The following is a 21,674-nucleotide window of genomic DNA, read 5'->3' as shown; positions in this document are numbered from 1 at the left end:
TGGAAAAGATAAAAAATCTACACTGTACAAATGTAAAGCCAGAGCATTTATCATCCTACGGAATCCCATACTCATAACACTAGCAGTAATTATATCTAGTATGCCGTTTCCAATGCCATAGGTACACTGGCGGGTTTCCAAGATTTCATTGGTCCCACCAGAGTCTCATGAACTTGTATCATCAAAAAAAAAAAACAATTTTAAATCTCTATAAATGCAAAGTTAACCAAATTAACTTTTAATTCCTCTATATATAAACGATCGCAAATGCCAAGGTGTGTTTGTCCCCGCCCCCCCTGCACTGTGATTAGATGTCCAAGTAAAATGGGACATTGACGGGCGTCAAGTTTTCCCCGAGTTGAGCATTTATCAATTCACGGCAAGCAGAAAAGAACATTTAGCACCCCTCCTGGACTGTCCACCAACCAAGTTCTCATAAAATTATGTGTATTAGGCGAGGCTAGTACATTACATCAAAAAGGCCAAATGTGTAAGTGTAAAAACTGCACTTTATTTCCCGAACGCAATTTGAAATATCGCGATTTACAATCTTCGACTTATCATTTGCTTGATGACTTTTCGCTATTCGGTGAAACGAGTGTGAAATGTGAAGTGAACTCTGGCGAAAACAGATTTGAGGTTTTCATGGCATCTCCCCTTAATTGTATTTCTTACAAAGTGAGGCAAGTAGCATTGTGTACTGAATTACACAACTAAGAATGACATATTTTTACAACAAATAACATTTGTTTGCAGTAGCGTCTTATTTTTTTTTAATGATCCGTGCTACGATTGAAACAAAAATCCGTTATCCCGGTGATAACCTGGCTTTAGCAAAACTCAAATAGCAAAAAACATATTGCACAACGTATGAAAAAGAAGCAATTATGACTTCATCCTGCACACAAATAAGGAATATTCAGTTTTTGTGAACGCAGAATCAGACTTGGCGATACAAATTAAAAGAAAAAAAAAATCAGCCATTCCCGCAAAGTCATCGGAAGACGTTTTGAAAAGGAAGAATGTCAAAATATATCCTTGCCTGTCTGGTTCCAAAAGTAAGCACCCATTGGAACTGTAGTCCTTCTGTGCACTCGTCCTCCAGAGTAGTGCTAGAGATTTCTCCGACCCCAATCGGATATGGGTGTAGGGGATTCAACTACGGCGGCAGTCCGGGGTCAAATTTTGTCGTCTGTCATCTCCAGGAACTGCGCGTAAACATCTCGAGAGCAATCTCCTTTTTGATTGTACAGGAATTTGTAGTAGCTTCCGTCGGCGCAAATGGCTTTTTGGACACAAAAACAGGAAAAGCTGTCAAAACAATGCAAAGTTTTTCTATACAAATTTTGCTTTTAGATGTTTCTCTGAAATAGGAAGAACCCGCCAATTTTGAGCCATTTTTGAAGAGCCGACAGAAAATGTTGTTCTCTATCTTTCTACAAGATTGCAAAGTCTCTTGAAAATACCTGTCTCTAAAAATACTTCTGAGGGAAAAACATCTTGAAAGGATGCATTTTAAGCACAACTTTCACTTTTTTCATTTGTGACACCTCCGATAACTAAACAATTCTTTACATAAACACAAGGACACATTTCTTGCAAAATGACATTTGATTGGAAGAACACTGAACTTCAGCATGGACGGTGCATGTACCTTTCAGATTATTCGGGGGAAGTGACATGATTTCGGTCACCATAACGGTCGAAGACGCGCTCGAAAACCTCATCCCTCTTTACCCGAAAGAATAAACCTTTAAAAGATTGACTATTTGTACTTATATCTTCCAGACTACAAGTCTCTCTGGAGTATATGTCGCACTGGCTAAAAAAATGCATCATTAAGAAGGGAAGAAAAACATGTATGAGTCGCAGTTTTGGAGGGAATGTATTTCATAAAATTCCACAACCAAAAACATGCATGTCATCTTTAAAACCAATTAAAAATAAAATAAAAAATAGTATGTGTTTATAATTTCACAGATAAGTCTCATCAGAGTATAAAGCACACACCAGGCCATACTATTAAAAAAAAACTGACTTCTAGTCGGAAAAATACAGTACTTGCCATATGGGCTGCCCACACACACTCATACGCTGACTACATGAAGCAAAACTAGGCAGTGATGACTCCTTGATGTGTGGACGAAAATCTGATCAACGCCACTCCTTCCATCTAATGGTGATTTTTCAAACTGAAATCATTCCTAGAGGCTTGATAGTCATCGATTCGTGGCCCCAAAGGCTTTAAAATGATTTTTAGAAATTAGACAAACATATTTTCTATGTTTTGGCACTCGGACAATGCTTCAGAAAACATATTTATAAGATGTGGCACTAAATGAGTTAATTGAAGGACGACTTTTGACTAGGGCTGCAACTAAAGACCATTTTAATAGTCGACTCGTCAAGGACTATTGAAATTAATCAAATAATCCAACAATAAGTAAAACTAATTTTGTGCACTAAATTTACATTGATTCTCAACAGTTTGAAATCAAACAGGTTTAACAACTGTTTGTTCTGCAGGCTGACATAATTAACGCGCCTGCTCTCTTTAATAGTGAAATATATGCGTTAGAGGTAAGCACTTCGGCCAGAGCCCAGCTCAAAATTAGGGCCTAAAACATCAATCATTATTTTCGAGTTAGCGCTGAAGTTCTCTCTCTCATGTTTTTTTTTTTTTTTTTAATTATCCACCTGTCATCTTTCATTGTTTCTTTTTCCAATATGCATGCTCGGCAGCACTAGGACGGGCAGATTTAGGCAAAATCACCCTCCCCCAAGTAATCACAAATAAAATATGAAAATATGGTTTGCTTCAGTGTCAGCCCTCAAATCAAGTTAATTGGTCAGGGTTAAGCTGGGTTGGGCTTTAATAATCACGGGTCTAGTCGGGCTGGATTTTTTTAGGCCTGATCTTATCTCTGATGTGCGTATGAAATTTACAATGCCTGTCATCAGAACCCTATTGGCTTAAAAGCTACTTGAATTTTACCGGGGCAAGTTCTGTTCAATTCTCTTTAAATGTCCGTGCTTTACCAAGGTATACATATACAGCTGCAACTAAGTTTAAAAAAATATATAATCAATGAATATGTTGATTATTTTTCTGATAAACTGATGAATTGGATTTTTTCTTCCTCTATTCAAATATTAAAATTTTGGACGGATCGAAAATAACAATAATATTAATAAATTAGTCAACATCGTTGCAACCCTGGTCAACACAAGTTTTCTAGCAACGGATGACTTTTGACTCACCAATGACGGCATTGGGCTCAGTTCCGAAGGCACACAAACACGGCGAGCTGGAAGGAAGCTGGAATCTGGAGAAGCTCCACATGGAGCTGAAATACTTGGGGAGGAAGCTGGCCGAGGCCAAGCTGGGGACGGAAGGAAACACAGTGTTACCTTACAAGATGGCCGACAACTCCAAGACCTGTCCTGTGAAGCGAGCTTTGTGCAGTGTTTGTACACCTTTTCCATGCTCAAATTCAAACATTTTAAAGACTTTCAAAGCAAATGTTCGTTTTTTTTTCTAGTATCATTAAAGGAACAGGTGTAAATTATGGATTTTGCAGAGTCACAAATACGTACGTGATTCACATGCAATTTTTAGTCTTGCGTGTGATATGGCAAGACATGATTATTTTTAGCAAATCGGGAATATATCTGTAGATCTATATAATACGAGTGTGAATATTCTTCAGACAAATCTCCCTGGCAAAAATGACGGTAATATGTAGCTTATATTTTCAGTTGCAGGAAGGTCTTTCCATGACAATTTACCACTTGGAAGCGCCACCTCATTGTTTGCATGGCCCATAATAAATGTCCATAATTGATATGTAATCCTTTCACAAATACACATTACATAGTGCCTTGTTAGGTTGTAGCATGCACCCGTACCGTAAGGACGCTTCATAGGACAATGCCGTACAAACTAATGCCAGCTGCAGTTAATAAAGAAAAATAGAAATGGCAAAGCTAACTCACAAGGCAGGGTCTGCATCATATTTAAGCAGACTTTTTGAGAAACATGGCAACAATAGTAATCATTTTAATTCTTGTTAAGCAATTTTCAACCCTTGAAAACACAACATCAAAATTAAAGCATTTTCAAGGATTTCGAGCATTTATAAAAACCCTGAAAATTCAGGCAAAGATAAAATGATCTACTATCATCTGGTACAATTCAGAAAACAGCGGAAGGCAGCAAACCAACCTGGACTGTCGATTCCTTTTGGGATCTTCGGCTGAGAAGATATGCACGGTGCCGTGATCGCTGGAGACGCAGATGAGCGACGCGTCCTGGTTAAAATTGATGCTGGCAAATCCAAAAGATGGGATTAAAAAAAACTCCAAGTCGGAACTTTTTGACAATCTCACCAGTAAATGTTGGCCGTTTGAGATCCTCGTCGGAGCTCTTGGACGAGCTGACCGGCCGACGTGTCAAAAATTCGGATCAGAGTCCCCTTTGGAGCAAAACCCAAAGGTTTGTTAATATACAGTATAGTTTTCTTTTCAATTTAATGGTTCTGTGCTAAAGTGACCATTGCCAACTTTGAATGTCACCACCCAGAATGCAATGCGACAAACAACAACGGCGGCATACGAGCAAGCAGCTACTATAAAGATTCAGATTCAGATCTACTTTATTGTCATTCTAGTACACGTGTATACAGAACGAAATGTCGATACATCTGACCCGCCCAGTTTCCTTGAATGTACAGATATAAGTAAAAGTTGTATTGTATTATGGCTACGTATAAGTATTTTACCATAGTGCCGATAGTGCAAGAGGAGTAGCTAACCAGATGTGCAAAATGGGCAGTCAGGTTAACAAGTCAGGTAAACAGTAACATTAACACTGTAACAATAACGCTGTAAGTACAATAGTGCAGAGAGCAATTGTGCAAGGAGTGGCAAGCTATAAAGAACTGCCAGTAGTGCAAAAAGTCAAATTAGCAGCCGTTTAGATTTAGGTTAACTACCAGTATATGTTAGATTGACCATTTAACAGTCTAATGGCCAGGGGGACTAGACTACTGCGGAACCTGGTGGTCCTGCACCGCACACTGCAGTACCTCTTCCCAGAGGCTAGCAGAGTGAACAGTCCATGATGGGGGTGAGAGGGGTCCCCGATAATGTTCTTAGCATGGGATAGGCAGCGCTTCTGGCCAATGTCCTGAATGGAGGGAAGTACTTGACTGGGAGGTCACCGGTCTGAGCCTTGGTTGAGTCGATACTGCCATCATTTTAGGGGAAATCGGATATTTTTGAGAGATTGTTCACATTTCCAACTAAATGCCACTTCTGTGTCTTTCCTATGACTTTTAAGCTTCTTCCATTTGATCGCCAGAGGAGAATGCATGACATCACATCGCACACAATACATTGTTCGCGGAAGTGCTCATGGATGCTAACACCGTAGCGTATCTAGCATTTTGAAAGTTATTGTGCTCCTGGAGGCTGGAGAGAGTTGTCCCCTCCAAATATGAATTAAATCCAAAACCTCACTTTCCTTCCATTAAATGCTCTCCGTGTTTTTGTCTGCCTTCGTGTGTTGATCATTATGCTACGTGAAGTCGCAAGAGGTTTGGTGATTGATAAATCGAAGGTTTGCCTGTGGAGACAGCTGAAGAACCAGCTCCGACAAGTTTTTATCCAAGTGTTTTACTTTGGAATCAATTCTTAAATAAATCACAGCAAAATTCAGTTTTGCTCACGCTGCATTTTCCTAATATGCACACTTGTATGCTTGTCTGTGAGGTTGTTAGGCGGTTATTTGGCACTCGCGCCTAGTGAGCCGGTGCGCAATATTTTTTGATAGAAGCAGAAATACAACCAAAATGGTCGTTAAAATGCAGTAGATTTACAACAGTTTTAATTGAATTTACCTGGAATTCATAATTTATCATTTTCATGTATTAATACTAATGTACTGCATATGACGTCCATATTTATCAATGGCAGTGAATGAGTTTAAATCACTAGCTTAGTCCTAGCCTATGGTTCAGATTGTAATATTGACAATATCATGATGTTTGACTATTATCACAATATTTCTGTGATGACATTTTTATAGCATTACTCTTATTTGTATCTCCTAAAAGCGTCAAACGTCTGTGAATGAGTTGACATGGTCATTTAGCCCAGTGTTTCTCAACAAGTGGGCCAGGACTCAAAAGTGTGTTGCGGAAATGTTTTCAGAGGGTCGCGGGTGTTTGCCCCGGCAAAATCATGCTAAGAAAATTGAAAAACCAACTGATGGTAATACAATTAAATGGTAGATATAGACAATTCCCTACAATTGCAAGTCGACACCCGCTATTGTACTCAACAGAAAAAGACCGATGCCATTTGTTTACACATGTTGAGCATGGCTAAGCTCAGATACAGCAGCGGAGAATATGAGAGCTATGGTTTTTATTATCTTGAATACAAAGCCACTGAAGTGAACCCTTTTGATTTCATTAAAACGGCAGCTCATCAAGCTTTAAATGGTAATAATATGACCTGATTTCGTTTTGGTTTTACTAATCCTTTTTTATGTGACCGTACCGTATTTTCCGCAACACCCAAAAAAAATAGTTTTTTTTTTTCATGCATTTTTTTTTAAATATGAGGCGCAACGGACTATAAGGCACTAAAATTGCTGTAAGAGCTCACATATGGAATCACGAGTAATATACTTTGTGTACCTCATTACTACACTTGCTCAGAAACAAATTTTAGAGAATGGAGAAAAGAAGGTATTCCTGAAAGATATAAATAACGCAAATCCTTTCATTTAATTAATTTAATAGGTGGATTTTTTTTTTTTTTTTTACTTGACTCAGATTGTGGCTTGTAATCGCGGTGGGTCCTGGGGTCGATTCAGTTGAGAACCACAGATTTAGCCCAACCACCTACTTTCTCCGACGCTGTGGCTATCCGGGTCCCTTGCAAGTTGAGTGCGATGCAACACAGCGCCCCCTCATGGGCCGGAATGTCTACCGGGGGCTTCTCTGTGTTGGCCAGGTCCACGATCTGAACGTGACCCGAATGCAGCCCGGGAAAGGCCAGCAGGGAATTGTTGCTATTGGGGCACAGCACGCACAGACCTGAAGAAAAAACAGAAAGGGTTCAAATCAAAGAGACAGAACCCGGAATGAACGGGCGGGGGCGGACCTTTGGGGTTGAAGCAGGTCTCAAAGACGTGTAATTGATGGGGGTTGTGGGTGAAGGTGAACACTTTGATCATGGAGTCCAGGACCACCACAATCCTGAGTACAAAAATATCAATCCCTTTAAACGTCTTTGCACTATTATACTGAGTAGTGTTTGAAGGATGGCACCTGTCTCGACGAAGCTTCACCGCTTTGACTTCTGTGGAAAACTCGATCTCAATGACTGTCTTCTTCTTGAGGTCGTCCCAGATCATGACTAGGGAGGAAATCATCAATATTTCAGTTAACAAGGTCAGTAAAATGTCGTGTTGAGTTTTTCTCTCAAGAAAATGGCACCTTTATTGGTTGGGTACTTGGGCTTCTTTCCTCCCCCCACGAGAGCCAGATAGTTGCATCGGAAAAGCATCTCCACGTGGCCTACTCCGCCCTCCATGAATTCTAAAAATGGACAGAATGCTTCCATGTTAACACCACTGCTACAAAAAAAAACTGTCAAAATAAATCATCACATTTTCCCTTTTTTCCAAAATAAAATGAAAAAATATAACTATTATGTGCCTCTCAACTAGCAAAACTGGCGTAAGGAACAAGGAACTCTGAAATGGATCAAACAGAGTCAGCATTTTAGGGGACAATTCTGCTTTTTCGGCCGAGTGACTACTAGCTTAGTCAGGGCATTACACACTGAAACTTCTGAAAGTTAAATTTAAAACACATGTACAGTTACGGAGAATTTATTCTAAATGACATATTAAAAAAGAAAAACAATGGCAAGGCACATACTAACCACGTGAGGAAAAGATTCGCCAAGTTTCACTAACGTAACCGCATTAGCCGAAAGCATCACTTTGTTGGCTAACTTCAATTTAAAAATTAATGCTGAATAATTTTGCAGCTAATTATATTTTAATGGACTTTAACTATGAATCTTGATGTTTGTATACAGACGCTCCCCTACTTACGACCATTCGACTTAAAAAATACAGTAGATACGAACATTTTTGGGGGATGTCGAAAAATATCCGGACATCGCTGTAAGTTAGATTTTGTATAGTGTGCACCTTTTTCTGAGCATAGGACATTACTGAAGTGGTCCTTTCCGCCACTACTGCGAGTGGCGCTGTGAGAGCTCAGCCAGCATCCACCCCAAAGAAGAAATCCAGCTTCCTCTTCCTATTTCGTGTGTAAGCATTCTATACTGTATCTCCAGTGTGCTAAGAACTTTGACATTTTTATTGTTTACTGTATCGTGCATCCATTTAATATGGTTGGTGTAAAGTGGCGAGCATTTCTTTTGAAATGAAAGTGGAATAAGGAAGCTTAATGCGGTAGAAAAAATGGTTGGATTGCTTTTTTTTTGTCCACGCTCTACCATGGAGGAGGACCTCTTGAAGTACATCTTCCAAAAGTAAGTTAAACACAACTTGATCAATCTTTATAGAGCATATTATCTTATGAAATGTTTATTTTTTAATACAAAACAATACAGGTTACTTCTAGAAGCCTTAAACATACTTGTATAAACCTTAAACATACAAAATATAGCACAGAAGCAACTTACGAACAAATTCAACTTACAAACGATCGTCCGGAACTCGTTCCTAAGTCGGGCAGCGTCTGTAGTGGGCACGAACGCTAGCCGCTAATGCTCGTGTCATCTCATTGATGCATAATGTTAAGCAATGCAAAATGTGATTTAAAAAAAACAAACTAGATCCTGTCTAGAAAGTAGAAGTCATACATTTGGGCTAATTTCACTTATTTAAAGGGATAGTGTGTAATATTTAGCACTTCCGAGTAGTATAAATAACTCATCCAGCCCAAAAAAAAAAAACATTGATATGAATACTTGGCACAATTACATGAACTATCATACCAATATTATTACATTTGTCTTTCTTTTACACCATGGAATCCCTTAGATCGGCGCCATGTTTGTCAGGCATCCTTCCGCCATGCTGTGTCGTGCATCACTGGATCTCGCTCATACCAAACAACACAGTGCCACCTCAGGATCAAATATTATACATTGGGGCTCAAATCGTTTTGAAATCACCCTTTTTTTCAACAATGCAATCTAATTTTTTTTCCTTCAAATGTCATTTGGAAAATAAAAAGTCACTAGCAAGACCTAATTCTCATTTTTGCACTACAATTGTTGAGTTATCTTGTATCATTCTGATGTTACTGCATTTAACCTGAATTATTTTTCAGAATTATCTAACTTTTCTCTGCAAAATTGCAATCCAGTTAACATTTTTCTCATTTCTGAGCAAGAACGTTTCATCTCTTAAATAAATTTTCCTCACAAGTTCTCTGGGCCCAACCATGACATTTAACATGGTTCTGTTGTTGTTGAGTGTGTTTGTGAGGAAGTTAGGAGCTATACTACTATGTATGTTTTATTTCCACAGCACTTTTAGCTGCATATTTATAGTGCAATATAAATTAAGTTCGACTTATGCTTAATGACAATGCGAAACGGAGAATTTTTGGACACAAACACTAAAATGTATCTACAAAAAGTGAAGAGGGTTTTAGAATAACACTAATTGTTTTCAACAATGACAACTTTAACTCTTATTATCATGATTTCTGTGAATATTGTCCATAGAGGCTGCTGTTTTTACCACACGTTGCATACACTTAACAAGTTAATTCTAAATTGGTAATTTTTTCCCATGTGGGCTTGATGAGTAACACACACACACCTCATCTTTATGTGACTGTTGAGATTTGTTGAAACTAAGAACTTTTATTCAGGCATTTCTTTGTTTTTACCTTGTTTCTCCTTCTCTTTGAGGGGATCTGTGTTGTAAACCCGAAATCCATTCTCCATTCCACAGGCAAAACACCCTGAGAAGGACAATATTAGTAGTATCAATTACTGGGGTCGCTAGAATATTTGTAATGATAGAAAAATAGAATATAATTGGCAGGAATTGAGACAATTAAAAACAATAAATAATACATAATAAAATAATTGTAAATCCGAATGCAATGCTTCCAACAATTTATTTCCGTGCATCAACCTCAAAGAAAACAAACTATAATATTAGCCGTCGAGCTCGTAAACGACAGCAGTTGCAAGCCCGGGCTACCATGGCTAACAAGAGAAACGCTGAGTGTTTGTCGTTTTAAGATTCAAAATAGTTAAGCGAGCACGATAGTTATCTTAGAAAGTATAGAAGGTGGGTAAAATATAGTAAATGTCGTTAATTGTAGAAGAAAATCACAACGTTAGCAGTGTTAGCTTAGCATAGGAGATGTTACCCGGATGTTAACGGAAAAAAAGCTCCCTTCCTCACCGTGGTCCTGGTTAAATCCGGCGTAAAGGAGCCCGTTCCCTTGAGGGTTGGACAAAAGTGAGTTCATCGTGTCACAGCGGGTGAGACAATTTTAAAAATATGTTGTCTGCTCAAAAATGAAAACAAAACGCGTAGCTAGCTACTTAGCTAGCCGGCTAACGTCATCGTCGCTCCGGTTTGCATGAAGGAGGCGACGCCGACCGAGGCTGGATCCTGTTTCGAGTTGACGGAAAGCTACTTCCTGTAATTTTTCGACGTTACCAAAATAAGAGATGTCGCGTCTGTATTTACAAATGGGAGGAATCTAACTTCCGGTTGCTAACTTTAGAGCACGGTGTGTGAGCTCATCAAATGATTAATTCTCCGTGCGTCTTATACTTACGTTTAAAATAGATTCGCAACGGTTAAAACTACATTGTAAAATTGACTGTATTGTTTTATTAATGGCTTGTCATTCAAATGTTATCAAATATTAGAAAAGTTATACTTGTTTTAGCTTTCATAACTTAAATGTTATTTTCATGACATATTGTGAATATGAGTTGAAACATTTACTCGTCCATTGAATTAAACCAAAATAAAGTAAAAGTAAGCCAACTGGGCAGTTTTTTTTTTTAAAGCAAACGATTTTATATCAGTCTGAAGGAAAAATGCAAATCTGTTCTTAAGGGCACAGGAACCATAATAAATGTGAAATTGTACAACATAGCGCACAAGATTAACTCCACTCGAAAATGTCCTAACAAATTAGACTAAATCAAACCAGAAATTGACGCCGGTAGCTACAAGTTCACCGATATACGTCAAAAGGTACTGCGCATACTGTTAAGTCAATCTTGTTTACACAAAAAAAAAATCGAAATCAATAGGCGGCCGAACAACGCTTTTTCCCAACAATGTTTCACACACCAACCTTATAATAAACAGAAATAACAGTAAATTTGTTTGAAGAAAAACGAATTTATTGCCAAAGTTATAGTTTTATTATTTGCACAAACTAACCTACAGCAAACATGTCTGTAAAAATTACAGTTACGTTATGTACGCATTATACACCTTGTTTACAGCTCACCAAGTGAGTTAAACCTCTCCGCCCTTAACCAATAAACAATTAAAGCCACAGGCTCGCAAAGTCATGCTTTTTTTTTTTGAGTCCACGTTTGCTCAAGCTACGCGTGGACGAGCCTGCGATGTCGCTTGAGGCCGTGTAAACTGGAGAAGGCTTTGCTGCAGATGCTGCAGACGTACGGCCTCTCTCCGGTGTGTGTTCGCATGTGCAGCGTGAGGAAGCAGGACTGGACGAAGCCCTTCTCGCAAATGCTGCACTTGAAGGGCCGCTCTCCCGTGTGGTAGCGCCGGTGGATCTTCAGCTCGGCCGACGAGCGGAAGGACTTGTCGCAGTCGTCGCATTTGAAAGGTCGCTCGCCCGTGTGGATCAGCGTGTGCCTGACCAGAGCGTCCTTGCCGAAGAAGCCCTTGCCGCAATGCTCGCAGGGGAAACGCATGCCTTTGTGGTGGAAGTTGTCGTGCTTGAGGAGACAGCGCCTGGAGGTGAAGCTCTTGCTGCACTTGTCGCAGTCGTAGGTGGGCAGGGCCTTGTCGCTGAGGATCTCCCCCGAGTGGTGCACGCGTTCCACGTGTCGAGTGAGGGTGACACCGTGCCGGAACTTTTTCCCGCACTCCCAACAGAGGAACGGGTACGCTTTGGTGTGCTTCTTCTGGTGCTCCACCAGGTCAGAGTAGGAGCGGAAGCGCTTGGCGCAGTGGGCGCACTGGAAGGGTTGGTAGCCCGTGTGCTTCCACTCGTGTCGGATGAAGCGTTTGAGGCTGGCGAAGGTGGTCTGGCAGTGCGTGCACGTGAAAGGCTCGCTGGGGTTGTGCACGTCGATGTAGTGCTTGTGCAAGGCCTTGAAGACGGGGAAGTTGTCCTCACACTGGTTGCATTGGAAGGGCGTGTGCGACTCCTTGTGCATGGCCAGCGCCTCTGGGTCGCGAACCAGTTTCATGCACACCTCGCAGTAGAGCGGATTGTGCGTCTGCTTATGAGAGTCCAAAGTGGACTTGTACTTGAAGGCCTTGTCGCATTCGTTGCAGCGAAAACAGTGTCGGACGTCCTCGGGCCGGTCGGGGTCCACCTGCTGCTCGTTGTAGCAGATGTTCCTCAGGTGGAAGCGGAACGTCTGCTTGCACTTGAACTCCACGCTGCAGTGGGGACAATAAAAGGGGCCGTCCAGGAGACTTTTGGTGTCGTCGGGGCTTCTCTGGCCGGACTCTTTGGAAGATCTCCTCTCCCCGCCGGGCAAGTAGTCGGGGTCATCCCCGGTGCTGTCGACAGGCAGCGCATCGCTTCCCGGCTCGCAAATGAGGGCAGAGCTCTTGTCGTCATTTTCCCGCACCCCCTCCGCGTTCTCTTTCTCGGTGGCGTCGCTTTGGCATTTGTGTTGCTGCAAGAAGCGAAAATGCTTGAAACTTCTCTGGCACACGGTGCAAGAGTATGTCAACTGGTCTGCGTGCTGACTCATGTGGCGCTCCAAGAATTTGGCCTGGGTCACCACTTTGCCGCAAACGTTGCACGTGCGGTCGTCCAAGTCGTCGCCTTTGAGAGAGTCGGAATACTTGTCGTCACTAGCGTCGCTGTTTGTAGTCCGGCCCGACTTTCTCCATTGCGACAGGAGACGCTTCATTTTGAGCCCGCGATTCTTTCGCACCGGCCTCTTTAGCAAGTCCAAATTGGGATCCTCCGCCACGGCTGGTTTTTGGAAATTTTGATGGTCGAGGCGCTTCTTTTTCCTCCCGCGCCTGTTGGGCGTCTTGGGTACACTGTCAAGCACTGTGACCTTGCCGTCCTCGCCAATGATTAGTGTTTCAGATAAATTGTGGTGGTGATGGTCTTCAGTCTTGCCATCATTTCCACCGTTCGCTTTTTGAGCAGGTTCCGTTTCCGGTTTCTCTTCCTGACCAATTCCCAACCACGGCTTTTGCTCGCCATCTGCTGAAAACAGCATTTTGTTGTCATCTTCGACTTCCATCTCCGGGCAGTCCGTAAAAGCTTCGCTGTTCTCTGGATCCGTTCCCGCTCGCTGACTCATGACTGCATCCCTCTCCGCAGGGGGGAGACACAGAGCGGACAAGATGCCGCTATCCACATCACAGGATTCTGGAAATAGGAGGATCATAAAATTAAGACGCATCCAAGAAACATTTGGAAATAGTCACATGTATAATATCATTTTAACCTTTCACAAATCACTAGCAAAAATATTTGAACATAATGCTGAATACTTACCAACATCCTCCAACTGGCTGAGGTCTTTGTGAGTGTCCAATACGCTCTTGAGCTCTTGCGGCGTGGTGGGAGATTCCATGCACTCCCTCAGCACAGAAGAGGAATCACTGAGCAACGACGCGATCTGACCAAAAATGAGGAAGAAAAAACATTCACTCGTGTGTTTGCATTTTAAAAGTGATAATTTTGTTAACCGACCAAATGCAGGATTTCAAAAGACCCAAAAGTAGAGCAGTCAATTTATGGGTGGAAACGGTACACTTTTGCTACTTAATTAAATAAACAATCAGGCAGATAATCGTGCATTTTTTCTAGGCTGATCATTATTTTATGTAAAAAAATTATATCATGGCATTACAATACAATTAACTTGACCTACCTGCTGGAGGGACTGACTTGGAATAAGCTTTTCGAGCCTGGACAGAAACAACCACATCAATGTCTGGATTGCTTTGTCATAGGTGGGACCAAAGTCTTCAGGGAAAACATCCTGCACACAGACAAGTCAAATCAGTTTACAAAAATGCTAAATAAAGTCAAACAAATGACAGACATATTCATCCATTATCTGCACCACTTATTCTCAGTAGGTCGCAGGGGTGCTGGAGACCATCCCAGTTATTTTCGGGCAGTGGGCAGGGGACACCCTGAACTGGTTGCCAGCCAGTCACAGGGCACACAGAGACAGACAACGCACTCGCTCATTAACACCTAGGGACAATTTGGACTGCTCAATTAACACGAACGTCATAGTTACATTAAAATATCTAATAAATGTCTGTTAAATATTCCATTGATTTTCACTGTAAGGGAACAACCGTTTTTCAATTAATATCACTCACTCACCTGAAAAAAGTTGTCCCTCTCTTGCGAATTCCTCAACAAGTTTTGCACGAGGCTCATAAAACGAGAGTCCGAAATGTCTTTTGTTGCATGTTCGGTCTGCACAAAATCAATCAAGGGACGAAGGTCAGAGGAAAAACATAAATATGATAAGACTAATAAGTAGCTGTGCACATAGACAAAACATGTGCCACCACTAATAGTTGACGTCAACGTTGCCACTCACCTTGACTTTCCACAGTGATTGAAAATGTTGCATTCGATCGAGGTGAGGCTGAATAGTCTCGATGTTTGCAGTCTCCTCCGAGCGACACAGCTCAAGGATCAGCTACAATCACAGAAGAAATAATAGAATACATTGAACCCTTGCAATGATGTGGTTTACTTTTAACTGTCTTGCAACTTCACAGGTTTGCATCAAGCAATGTGTTCTGCATCCCGACTGGCTAGTTGGTCGATGGATTAAGAACACCAGCAACATGTATGGAAGCAAACGATCCACCACACAACAAATTACATTATTTTAAATCATAAGGTGCGCTCTTTGGCAAAATAATAAAATGAATCTTATTCAAGCAGCGCGTGTGCGGCACAGTTCTGAGGTCATGAGATCGAACCTTCCCGTGTGGAGTTTGCATGTTCTCCCTGTGCTTGTGTGGGTTTCCTCCGGGCACTCTGGTTTCCTCCCACATTCCAAAAACATGCATGTCAGGTTAATTGCCCGGTCCAAATTGTCCCTAGATGTGAATGAGCAAGTGAGTTGTCTGTCTCTGTGTGCCCTGCGAATGGCTGGCAACCAGTTAAGGGTGTCCCCTGCCTACTGCCTGAAGACAGCTGGGATGGGCTCCAGCACCCCCGCGACCCTACTGAGGATAAGCGGTGCAGATAATGAATGAATGAATCTTATTCAAGTGTTCAAAGTGTATATGTAGTTAAATGTATGCAAGTACATTTTACTCCCCTCAATTTCCATATGAGCAGATTTTTTTAAAGTATCAAATGTACAAAATCAGGAGGCCATCTTAGAGTTAAAAAATAAACACATAGATCAAATCTCTCAATTTGGATTATTTCTGTTGTTTCATTTTAATCTTGGTCATTTAAAATGAGTGTTCCTGCAATTTTTCATGTCTTTTTCAACACAGCATGATTATAAATGATCAGCTCATTTGCAAACTCAACAGGAGCCAGATAACGATCCCGCTCATTTTAATAAGTTCCGGAGCAATTTGCAGCATCTACGGCAGGGTCCTTTTCTTACCCGTGCTCTCAGGCCCAAAATAAGTTCCGCGCGTTGCCTGGTGGAGAGGAGTTGAGGAACGATCTCAGTGACCATTATCACAAACTCCTCTAGCAATCCGTAATCGGATACGGTCTTGTGCTCTATCGTCTGCCATATAGCTGCAGAAATCAAACGAATTGATGGAACCAGCAGGCGCAGAGGAGGGAACGGCAGAGATGAACCTGCAGGGAAATGCACCAACAAAAATAATTGTCTTAGGACGTCAATCGATTTATGGTTCATTTCAAAGGTTTTGTGTGAAGGAATAAGCATAACAATACAAAATATTGTTTTCATATTTAGAGTTTAAGTAGGGATACATTGAAATCCGGCACAACTTTCTGAAAAAATCTAATGTTTACATGTAAACACTAAAAAATCATACTCATTAGAACCGAGCTGTTTTGATCCATTAACACTTAATTTGGGTGTAACCTTCAATCTATTTGTCCCCGAGTCAATACTTTCAAAACACATTTTGGCCCAGTTGAAAACGTTCTCTCTGAAAACCATGGCACATAGACACGGAAAAACAATGAAAAAGTGAACAGTACTTCATGGATCCTCAGTAAAAGACAATTGTGACTAAATGTTTTTAGTTCAAACAAATATAAATCTTGGTAATTTGTTCCCATTTGTAAACCCTTTGAACATTGGATTGCCAATTAAAGCCTCATTTTTTGGAATAAAGAATTCAATGCCTTTTAAGACCTTTCGAGGATCAGCGGGAGCTCTTGTATTATTGTACTTTACACATATGCAAGTGTGACTTGTTTGTGCCATTGGGGCAAATACTCATCATCGACTCCCTCCTACTCTTGTTTTTGTGTCACTATGTATTCTCCTGTCCATTAAAAGCTAAAATGCTCAAACAAATATATACCGTATTTTCACGTCAACAAGGCGCACCTCAAAGCCTCAATTTTTTTCAAAAGCTGACCATGCACCTTGTAATACAGTGAGTCTTATAATATGGATCAATATTGAGTCGCAAAGGTCTCTCAACTAAGGCAAGCACCGCCGACTCGATTGTCCCCCGTAAGCGAAGTGGTCTGCAATGTATGCTGGGATATATATATATATATATATACTGGACTGTCTCAGAAAATTAGAATATTGTGATAAAGTTCTTTATTTTCTGTAATGCAATTAAAAAAACAAAAATGTCATAAATTCTGGATTCATTACACATCAACTGAACTATTTCAAGCCTTTTATTATTTTAATATTGCTGAATTTGGCTTACAGCTTAAGAAAACTCAAAAATCCTATCTCAAAATATTAGAATATCATGAAAAAGTATACAAGTAGGCTATTCAACTAATCACCTGAATCATCTAATTAACTCGAAACACCTTGCGAGGGTTTCCTGAGCCTTAAAAACACTCAGCTTGGTTCAGTAAACTAAATCACTGCTGATCTGACTGCTGTCCAGAGGACCATCATTGATACCCTCCATCAGGAGGGTAAGACACAAAAAGAAATTTCTCAAAGAGCAGGCTGTTCACAGAGTGCAGTTTCAAAGCATATCCACAAAAAGTCTGTCGGAAGGGAAAAATGTGGCCGGAAACACTGCAGAACCAAGAGAGATGACCGCAGCCTTAACAAAATTGTGAAGAAGAGCCGCTTCCAGAATTTGGGGGAGTTTCAAAGACAGTGGGCTGAAGCTGGAGTCCAGGTATCAAAAGCCCCAGTTCACAGACGTGTCCGGGAAATGGGCTACAATAGCCGTATTCCCATGGTCAAGCCACTTCTGAACTCAAGACAACGGAAGAAGCGTCTGACTTGGGCTATGGAGAAGAAGCACTGGACAGTTGCAGAGTGGTCCAAAGTCCTCTTTTCAGACGAAAGCAAGTTTTGCATTTCATTTGGAAGTCAAGGCGCCAGAGTCTGGAGAAAGGCTGGAGAGGAGCAAAATCCAAGTTGCTTGAAATCCAGTGTGAAGTTCGCACAGTCAGCAATGGTTTGGGGAGCCATGTTAGCTGCTGGTGTCGGTCCACTGTGTTTCATCAAGTCCAGAGTAAATGCAACTGTGTACCAAGAGATTTTAGAGCACTACATGCTTCCATTTGCTGAAAAGCTCTATGGAGATGAGGATTTCATTTTCCAGCATGATCTGGCACCCGCCCACAGTGCCAAAACCACCAGTAACTGGTGCACTGACCATGGCATCACTGTCCTTGATTGGCCTGCTAATTCCCCTGACCTGAACCCCATCGAGAATTTGTGGGGTATAGTTAAGAAGAAGATGAAAGACACCAGACCTACAAATGCAAATGAGCTGAAGGCCGCTATCGAAGCATCCTGGGCATCAATAACACCTCAGCAATGCCACAGGCTGATTGCCTCCATGCCACGCCGGATTGATGCAGTAATCCGTGCAAAAGGATTCCCAACCAAGTACTGAGTGCATCAATGGACATTTTCAAATGTTTGATTTAGTTTTGCTGTTATAAAATTATTTTTTTTACTTGGTCTGAGGAAGTATTCTAATATTTTGAGATAGGATTTTTGAGTTTTCTTAAGCTGTAAGCCAAATTCAGCAATATTAAAATAATAAAAGGCTTGAAATAGTTCAGTTGATGTGTAATGAATCCAGAATGTATGACATTTTTGTTTTTTTAATTGCATTACAGAAAATAAAGAACTTTATCACAATATTCTAATTTTCTGAGACAGTCCAGTATATACACCGGCGTTTCAATTCCTATACAGTGTGTCAATCGGTCACTATTGGCTAAAGTTATTCAGAGGTAAAGGAGGCGGGTCCTTTTTAGCATTAACAAGCTTGCATAGGCGGGAAAAAAACAAAGCCTGCTATTGGCTGAAAAAGATGAATGTGAATCACAGTTAGGTTGCTCTACGGCATGGAGAAAATATTTTTTACTAGTCTGTATTCGTAAACAGGAATTATGGGGCTAAACAGACCGCTAGCAACAAGCAATGTCCATCAATGCAGATGCTTCTCTGCGGATTTTTTTCTTTTATTTGTCGCCATTATTGCGTGTTTTGGAGTGTGTACATTTTTTGACAGTTGGGTTTACTACACTCACGGATGTAAGAGGACCATGGTTGCGTATTATTATTGAACGTGATGGCTGCAAGATGACTTTGGTGAGCTACCCCAGCTTTATATTCTCCCAGTATCTTGTTTCAGACTGATCTTGATGTTTCTGTTATGAATCTATTTTTCCAATTCAAATTGTTTATTGTCATATGCACAGTAAAGAACCATGTTTCCCTGCACAGTTAAATTCTTACATTGCTGCCCACACAGTCTTCAGCGAAAAAGAAAATAAAAATTAAGAAATTGTAGGCATTTCTTGAATCCCAAGAGTTTAACCTTCTTAATGGTGGTGAATTCGTATAGACACTGTGTCCGTACGTGCCTGAAACACAAATTTGCTTCTTCGGAGCCGTCGGAACGTTAAGGGGTTAATAAGAACTATCTGACTGTTTTGTTGGTGTTCCCACTGTTGAGCACCTTGTAGTCCGGTGCGCCTTATGTATGGAAAATACATGACAAAAATTTTTTAAATTTAAATACTGTAATTAAAATAGGAAGGAAAAGATTGTCCAATGTAACACTTACGAGAGATTTATTTTTCAATATAAGCAGCCGCTCCAATCAAAATACTGAAAACTTGCTTGTATTATTATCTGCCTTTTATCTCCCCCATTCTTTCTTGTGCATCTCTTTGTTGTCCAACTGTTTTTTTAATTACTTGAAAGCTTAGTTTTGTCTGTTTTAAGATAATTTTATAAAACATTAAGATTAGAGACTAGTAATATACCTGCCAGGTATTTCTCATCGTACAATTTGTTTGTCAAGTAATTGCAAAATAGGGTGTTTCTGTTTTATTTTCAATTTTGAGCCAAACATTTTACTTTCTCAGTTAAGGCCTCAAATTTCCATTACTGAGCATCACCAACAAACATAAAAGTAAAATAATAAAATATCGAATAACACCTTACTCGTTTACATAATACTAAACACTGAGTTGTTATCTGACTTAATAAATGATTAAATATAGGGTCATCGTTGATAAAGCTGTTTGTTACTGATTAGTGCAAAGGGCTAGATGTTTGATATAAAATATAACAGCTTATGTTAGTCCTCTGTTGCTAGCATGTTGTTTTTGTATTATTAACAGGTTGTAATTAATAAAGGTAGGGTTAAGAAACCCCCGGTAAACCATGGTAAATGGCTATATATGGTTTATATAGCGCTTTTCAGTCAATGAAGACCTCCCAAAGAGCTAAGCATTAAAATCTAAGTGAATTAAAGGGAATAAGAAATTGACCCAGGATTAACTCGAGTAAGTTAAAGCTGCTTATAAATATTACAAACATTACCCCCAGAGTGACTCGAAGCCGTTTTGGTTTTACAAAAATTAACTCTGGATTGGGTAAAAGCTACTTTGAGTTAACTCAGCATTACCTCCAGAGTGAATTAAAGCTATTTTCAGTTCAACCAGCTTTAACTCTGGATTGAGTTGAAGCTGAACTAATTGTAACAAGCATTAACACTGTAGTAAGTTGAAGCTTCTTTGATTTTTACTCAGCATTAACTCTAGAGTAAGGTCAAGCGAAAACATCTGCTTCGTATGTGTTAAAACACACTGATCATTACATTGCAATGATTACCCATGGAAGTTTCCAAGAAAATCACAATGATCCAGCTCTGGAGAGATACTAATCCACGGCCTACTAAAATGTTCTTAGGGGGCTTCCTGGTGCCCGCGGGCCACACATTGGTAACCCCTACTCAATACTGTATGCAGTACAAGTTTATCGTATCATGACAAACTGAGAGAAATGTGAACTAGCCGCCCCACGCCTAACATACACAGCACAACCACAAAACAATTTAATTGATAATAAATCCATTTTGAATCTTATATTTACATTAATGGGAGCAATAAATATGATCTCGAAGACGACTTACGTACTTGGAAGGAGTCAGCTTTATGTGCTAATCTTAGCATGTGCCTAATAAAGCAGCAGCCACTCAATATGACACTTACAAGACCCTTTCAAGAAAACTCGCCCAAAAGTAAAAGCAACTAAAAAGTGTTAAATAAATTAGTATTCCACGCGGCTACCACGCGTATTAAGAGTTTGAACCACTAGTTGAAATCCGACATAAGCTAGCAATGCTATTCCCGCGCGCCCCGCTGCGGCCTAGCTGGACTCACCCGGTACGGACTTACCGGCCTGCTCGGGGGGAACTTCGTCCATCCTAAGAGCTTCACATTACACCACAATCGGAATATAACTTATCTTTTTCGAGTCAGTGCTATTCTTTCGGGGTGAATTTTAAACAACAAGCGTAACAAAACACCACAGGAAACGGAGCTTTGTGCGTCAACGGTGGCTTAGCGTTACGCCAGGATCAACATTCCGACGGATCTCGGGTGGGAGACTGGTTCCGCTTCTTTAGTTCCTACCTAAGTTTTTGGACAATAACGTAATAACAATACTACTTATTATAAAGATGATAATATTAAGTATCATAATCACTAAAATAAGAATAATGGTGACCATGTTCACAATAATAGTAATAATATGCCAGTCAAGTTACATGTTTTCCCCTTATTTAAAACCCTTTTTGATCATTTTAAATTCTGTACACTGTATTATTTTTCTACGGGATTTTTTTTAATACATTGCTACGCATAATGAACAACAGCAAATTTATTGCAAGTGGGTAAATAACTCAATAACATACTGTAAGAATTGTTAATTTTATTTGGTTAATAAGATAGACTTGTTTACAACTG

At 40.3% G+C, this 21,674-nt stretch overlaps 2 protein-coding genes across 3 annotated transcripts; both read right to left on the bottom strand.

Annotated features, from left to right (window-relative positions):
* Nucleotides 1-489: 489 nt before the first annotated feature.
* wdr45b (WD repeat domain 45B) lies at nucleotides 490-10,730 on the bottom strand. The gene is made up of 10 exons (XM_088322913.1): nucleotides 10,481-10,730; nucleotides 9,954-10,028; nucleotides 7,509-7,610; nucleotides 7,341-7,428; nucleotides 7,174-7,268; nucleotides 6,916-7,106; nucleotides 4,390-4,475; nucleotides 4,226-4,327; nucleotides 3,262-3,383; nucleotides 490-1,285 (listed from the first exon to the last, which is right to left on the bottom strand). The coding sequence occupies exons 1-10, from the start codon at nucleotides 10,545-10,547 to the stop codon at nucleotides 1,179-1,181; spliced, it is 1,035 nt and encodes a 344-aa protein (XP_088179039.1). The 5' UTR covers nucleotides 10,548-10,730; the 3' UTR covers nucleotides 490-1,178.
* A 690-nt stretch (nucleotides 10,731-11,420) lies between these two features.
* On the bottom strand, nucleotides 11,421-21,319 carry LOC148347537 (uncharacterized). Of its 2 annotated transcripts, XM_088324057.1 has the most exons (8): nucleotides 21,105-21,319; nucleotides 15,982-16,073; nucleotides 15,871-15,907; nucleotides 14,836-14,937; nucleotides 14,613-14,708; nucleotides 14,146-14,256; nucleotides 13,767-13,890; nucleotides 11,421-13,637 (listed from the first exon to the last, which is right to left on the bottom strand). In XM_088324057.1, the coding sequence occupies exons 4-8, from the start codon at nucleotides 14,866-14,868 to the stop codon at nucleotides 11,650-11,652; spliced, it is 2,352 nt and encodes a 783-aa protein (XP_088180183.1). In that variant the 5' UTR covers nucleotides 14,869-14,937; nucleotides 15,871-15,907; nucleotides 15,982-16,073; nucleotides 21,105-21,319; the 3' UTR covers nucleotides 11,421-11,649. The 2 variants fall into 2 exon arrangements, with proteins under 2 accessions (XP_088180183.1, XP_088180182.1); XM_088324056.1 differs by having other exon boundaries at nucleotides 15,871-16,073.
* Between the last annotated feature and the right edge of the window lie 355 nt (nucleotides 21,320-21,674).

This window comes from Urocampus carinirostris, chromosome 19, assembly GCF_059441175.1.
Source record: "Urocampus carinirostris isolate Australia breed hairy pipefish chromosome 19, RoL_Ucar_1.0, whole genome shotgun sequence".
NCBI classification, from domain to species: Eukaryota; Metazoa; Chordata; class Actinopteri; order Syngnathiformes; family Syngnathidae; genus Urocampus; species Urocampus carinirostris.
Note: the sequence above shows the minus strand (reverse complement) of the source record. Positions and strands in the feature narration are given on the sequence as shown.